General features: G+C 37.9%; 1 protein-coding gene across 1 annotated transcript in view; it reads left to right on the top strand.

The window, feature by feature from the left end:
* Positions 1-5183, top strand: part of LOC119836906 (saccharopine dehydrogenase-like oxidoreductase) — a 17400-nt gene extending 12217 nt beyond the window's left edge. The window contains exons 5-10 of the mRNA XM_038362363.1: positions 446-539; positions 1139-1225; positions 2043-2246; positions 3191-3374; positions 3825-3919; positions 4438-5183. Coding sequence (XP_038218291.1) covers positions 446-539; positions 1139-1225; positions 2043-2246; positions 3191-3374; positions 3825-3919; positions 4438-4540 — 767 coding nt within the window. The 3' untranslated portion in view covers positions 4541-5183. The remainder of the gene's footprint in view (positions 1-445; positions 540-1138; positions 1226-2042; positions 2247-3190; positions 3375-3824; positions 3920-4437) is intronic.
* Positions 5184-6072: the final 889 nt, after the last annotated feature.

Raw genomic sequence — 6072 nt, 5'->3', positions numbered from 1 at the left:
GTAATAAATGTTATTTGCAGTTAACAATTTTCTTTTTTCTTTATTACAATATTTATGGCAAGACTAGGTATAATAAACACACGTAAATAATATACGTAATTATTTTGAGCTGTTTTGTCTGTCGCACTTGCAAAAAGTTATCAAGCTTCAAATATTGTTTCTTAATACTTTAGAAACTGGTTTCCGAACGTACGTAAATAATCACATGAAACGTTCATAACAATAGGATTCTCATTTGTGTAATTAATATTTGACGTTTAATGTTTTTTGATTCCAAAGCCTTAATTTAAATTGTCAAAAAATTGCAAAAGGCAGCTTTTTGGAAATGTTTTTTATGATTTTCCCTCCCTTACAGATTTTGCTGGTCCAATTTGTTCTAAACACCATGTTATACATATCTAACCCTAAGGAAGTTGTTTAAGGGTGTATTTGTGTATGTTTCCAGGTACTCTAAATTCTGTGGAATCCTATCTGAGTGCCTCGGGCCCCAAAGGTTCCGGAGCTATTAACTACGGCACCTGGGAGTCGCTTATTTACGGGTAAAGTTTATTTATTGTATATCTTTCATACGCTTTTTCAATTATCGATTTTCTTAAATCTAAATATAAGTTTGAATAAATGTGATATTCGATTAGGAGAATTAAATAACGATTTTATTCAATTTATACATACATACAATTAAAGTGAAAGTCTCTCAACTGTATAAAGTAATTTGCAGTTACTAGAACAAATAAATCATGTTCCCCGGTGCGAGCTGGAAATTCGTGCTGCATTTCGTGCCGAAGCGTGCTCGACTCCCACACTAAGCATTGTATAGTTCTTTAATGTTGCTTTTTAAATTATCGTGTTGCATGTTTATCTTTGTTGTCGGTTTAATCGGACTCTAATGTAAGAGGGTTCTAACTTTAGAGTCCGATTAACTCTTTGTATTATCATGATGAAATTCCATATGTTATAATAATAATTAATATATTAATTCCATATGTTATAATTCCATATGTTATAATTATGTATAAGTTATTACAAGGGAATTGAAAACTAAAAATGTTAAATTGGGATACAAATCGGAAAATTGTATGAGTTATTGTCTAAGTCACATATTGGGCTTTAGTCAATATAAAACATGTATTTTTTTCAGGATAACATATTTGGGCGAATTGCCAGAACTGAGGAAAAAGATCTATCCGGAACCAATGCCGGAGTGTGAACCGAAACTGAAGCGGCGGTGAGCGATATTTATTTGATTTCGAGGGAGTTTAATTTCCTTTGAGTAGGTGCAGAGTCGCGAAGTTATTTTTTTATTTATTGATATTTATTACATAACTTATAAAAATTTATAAATTCAATTTTCTCCGTGCATCATAAGCCAACGACCACTACATATGTTTCTTTTAATTATTTTCACTCTCAATGCGGGTAGATAAAATATTAGTGACGAGCGACATCGGTGACCTTGCTGGCCGTGAATACAATAGCAGCGTATCGGAATGATATACAGCATGTTCCTTTTAGCAAATAATCTATAATGTATTATAATGTTAACTTGCAACTTAATGAATTAAAATGTAAATTGTTTTATGATAGCAATGATGAATATATAAATATTTGTTATGATGAGTATAATGTCGATGATTGATGTGGTTATCACGATATTGATGGTTTCGATTCATCATCGCCAGCATATATACATCATATACTGGGATATAAGTGTATGAGAGTTGAGATTATGATCCAGCTTGGTAGATGTCACACGCCGTCGAAGTGCTGATTCTCGGATACGTCGGTTTTTGTTACCATGATTTCCCGTTTAAATAGTTTTCTTGTGGACAATGTGCAGTTTAACCTGAAATAAATTTGTCAAATCATATGAATTATATTCAGTCGTCAACGTTCATTATTCACTAACATCATTTGCTCAAAATGGGAAAACATCGATCCGATACTGGTACAGTCGAGATTCAACAGCGTGTGACATCTGCCAACTCGCGCTTGGCCAGCGTTATCTTCATACTAACGGGTCGTTAACGCCACTGTGTGCTCAGATGGTGCTTGCACCGGCGGCTGGGCGGCTGGTGCGTGCCGTTCCCGGGCGCGGACGCGTCCGTGCTGCACCGCTCGCAGCGCGCGCGGCGCGGCGCGGACCCGCGGCACCGGCCGCTGCGCGTGCGCACCTACGTGCGGCTGCCCGCGCTGCTGCACGCGCTCGCGCTGCTGCTCGCCGCGCTCATCCTCTACGTCATGACCAGGTCACCCACCTGCGCACGCGCACCGCACACGCGCACACGCAAACACACACACGCAAGCGCACACGCACTGATACACAAATACGTATGCACACATACACTTAGAATTACACACACGCATGCCATTGGTGAGGGCGACATACATGGTTTTACAGATTATAAGAAGACTGATGAAATAGAGAATATATATTTAATTTTTAGTTTTATAGCATTAAAATGCTTTATAAATGAGAAATTTTGAAAGAATAGAAAAAATTTGATCACGAGGCAGGATTCGAACCTGCGTATCTTGCCTAACCGTAGCAACGCCTAGCCTCTCGGCCACCCGTGATCCTGCCACAGTAATCAAATTTCTTCTATTCCTTCGGTTTCATGTGCCTAAGGGGCACCCCGCGCAATCTATTGAGATGATTAAGAACCATCACAACCAATACGAAACATTATTTCAATGATTACAATATTGTATCGATGGAACGCGGCCGTTGTTAAATTTAATTTTTAGTTTTATGCTACGGTTAGGCAAAATACGCAGGTTCGAATCCTGCCTCGTGATCAAATTTTTTCTATTCTTTCAAAATTTCTCATATATTAGGCTTTCATATTTCGGAGCTCGCTGGTAATGTTGCGCACTGCGCCCGTTAAAGTTTTTCTTAATTAATAAAAAAGAATTTAAATTGTACAAACATAAAAGTCCATATTTACAATCTCTAGTGAGATGTAAGTTGGAACGACGTCGAGGTCGCAAGTATTGTGAGATGACGTCACAACCTAATGGTGCGAATTTGCACCAAACGCTCGCCTAGAAATCAAAAAGAGCATATTGTCGTATCGAAATAATTATTTTATCAATAGTTTATATTTTCCTCATCAAAATTAGCTTACACTCTCCGGTATGGCCTATGTTTTTATTCATACATACACCACCTCATAATGATGCTGCTCCCCAGGTCCCGCTGCACCCGCTGGCTGCTGCTGAAGTACCCTCGCCTGTTCTCGCTGGGCTACATCACGGCGGAGGGCCCCAGCGAGGAGGTCATATGCAACACTACGTTTAGCTTCCACCTGCTGGGCGAGGGCTGGGGCCCCGGGACTTCCTTGGACGCGGCCCCGGATAAACAGCTCGCTGTGAGGGTATGTTTGAGATGGGATTGGGTTAGCTTTAATCACTAAATACACATAGAGTAGGACCGTTTTTAAATGCATAATATACTCTATTGTATATTTAGAAATGTAAGCCCGAGTCTTATTAATGATAAAATAATAAGACATTTATTATTAGAAAAATATGTAACTACGCGAATATTGTAATCATTGCAATAATGTTTCGTATTGGTTGTGATTGTTCTTAGTTATCAATAGATGGCGCGGGGTGTCCCTTAGGCACATAAAGTCGAGAGCGTACAAGAAATTCCATTACTGAGGTGGGATCACGGATGGCCGAAAGGCTAGGTGTTGCTACGGTTTGGCAAAAAGACGCGGGTTCGAATCTTGCAGACAGAACAAAGGTTTTCCATTCCTTAAAAAATCTCTTCGCATTTGTAACAATTTAGGTACTCATGTGTATATGATATACAATGGCAGGTGTCGGGAGTGAACCCCGGGTACGGCGCCACCGTGGTGGCGCTGCTGCTCTCCGCCGTCACCATCCTCTCCGAGCGGGACCGCATGCCGCCGCTGTGAGTGCACGCACCCGCACGCACACTCACACACTCACACACACCGCACACACACAAGCACACGCACACACACTCACGCACAGATATGCACTCGCAAACGTACGTACACACGCACTTAGACACAAACACACAGCAATGCAAACAAAAGTGCACACAAGAACACGCAAACACGCACACACTCACTGATATGTGTGACTGCGTGTGTGCACACATAGGCACACGCACGAACGTATACAGATACGCACGCACACATATACCATTAGTGATTAGCGAAATCATTTTCCAGATTTCAGTAAGAGTAATGAAATAGAGAATATACATAGCTGTTACAATTTTAACAACACGCTTTTATTAGCTTCACCTGTATATTTGTACGAGTATATATAAGGTTTCATCCTTTAGACTCGGTTTTGGCCCACTTCAAACGGACAGATTAAATATAAACTTTGCACACATATCAAGAATCGGAGCCAATACAATAATTTCAAAAAGTCAAATAATTTTTTTATTTTTTACAGCGGGGGCGTGGTCACCGCCGGATTTGCGTTTAGAAACACAAACATCATAAAACATCTGCAAGAACACAATCTCAAATTTGAAATCGTTTCTGTAGATTTTTAAGATATTTACCCACTTAGTTGACTAAACCAAATAATTAATGATAGAGCAAGATAGCTATATCGAACCTCTCTATTTATGGCTGTTTCATGTTGTTTTTGAGATAAATGTATATTTGTTAATTTAATCCCAGTTATCTATGGTACAGTGATTAGATCCTATACCATGTTTCATCTCCTTCACACGTATTGTATTTGCTACAGGTGCGAAAAGCACAAGTTAAGTCCTTCTCTTCTCTTCTTCTCTTTTTTAGTGTTTCTATTTTTGTATTAATTCTTAATTTATTTGTGAATGAAGAGTCTAGATATTAAAATTTTTGAAAATAAACTTATTTAACAATTGACATTAAAACTAAGATACTCCAACACCACAAAAAATTAAAGTTATTTCAACAAACAATTTAGAGTTTTTATCGATGAATCAACGGACAGTGCCTTTAATATGATATATGTATAGATGCTTAATTAGAAAAAGTGTATTTTTCTACTGTTACTGTATTCCTGCGCGTGCGCATTCCTTTAACGCTTTACTACGCATTTATTTTCGCTTTTTACGAATACTCTTCAAACTGTTTTATTGTATGTAATGTTCTGTAAGTAATAACATGTAATAAACTATCGGTTTGATAATAAATGTTTTGATAAAATACGTCTTTTTGCTGTGCCTTTTCGTTCACTTTAAGAAAATTTGACTTTCTGTATTACGACAAGTTATAAGCGTTTCTAAGCGAAGTCTACTTGAATAAACAAATGTTAGAGTTTGATTTTCACTCATTCATCATCAGCCCATATATGTTCCCACTGCTGGGACACAGGCCTCCTATGAGGGATCAGGCCATAATCCACCACGCTGGCCAAGTGCGGGTTGGCAGATGTCACATGTCGTCGAACTTTTGATTCTCGGACATGCCGGTTTCCTCACGGCGTATTCCTTCACCGTTTTCAGCAGTGGTGATGTTATCCACACTTGCAGATAAATTGAAAAATCTATTTATTTCCTGCACGCTCTCCCGGTCTCGAACCCCGACTTATCGATTTTGAAGTCCGAGGTGACCACTGAGCCACAATTGCTTTGAGTTTGATATTAACGAATATTGAAAACGGATAGCATGATTTCATTCACATAAAATCAAACAACTGTTTCACCTACTAATAAAATGCACGGACAACATTTGATTTTGATTTTGACTTTAATACCAACAGTAGATTAAATCATTATTATTTTCATGGATTAGTTGTGACCTGTGAATTGTACCCTTATTTATTATTTGAAAATTTGAAAGAATCAAGTTTTTTTGTTCAATATCAATAATAATATCAAAATATAATTTCGTATTTTAATTCTATTTTCAAATTAACGAGACGTAAATTATACCTGATATATAGCTTTACAAATTAAAAACTTTTTAACGGATTTTAAACGCGATTTATTCATTATAATATTTTTATTAACCCGACATTTCGAACAGTTAACAGCGAACGTGGTCACGGGGAGACTCAATATAGCTACGACCGATTTTTATATGAACCAAAGTT

The sequence above is a fragment of the Zerene cesonia genome, chromosome 3 (genome assembly GCF_012273895.1).
Source record: "Zerene cesonia ecotype Mississippi chromosome 3, Zerene_cesonia_1.1, whole genome shotgun sequence".
NCBI classification, from domain to species: domain Eukaryota; kingdom Metazoa; phylum Arthropoda; class Insecta; order Lepidoptera; family Pieridae; genus Zerene; species Zerene cesonia.
Note: the sequence above shows the minus strand (reverse complement) of the source record. Positions and strands in the feature narration are given on the sequence as shown.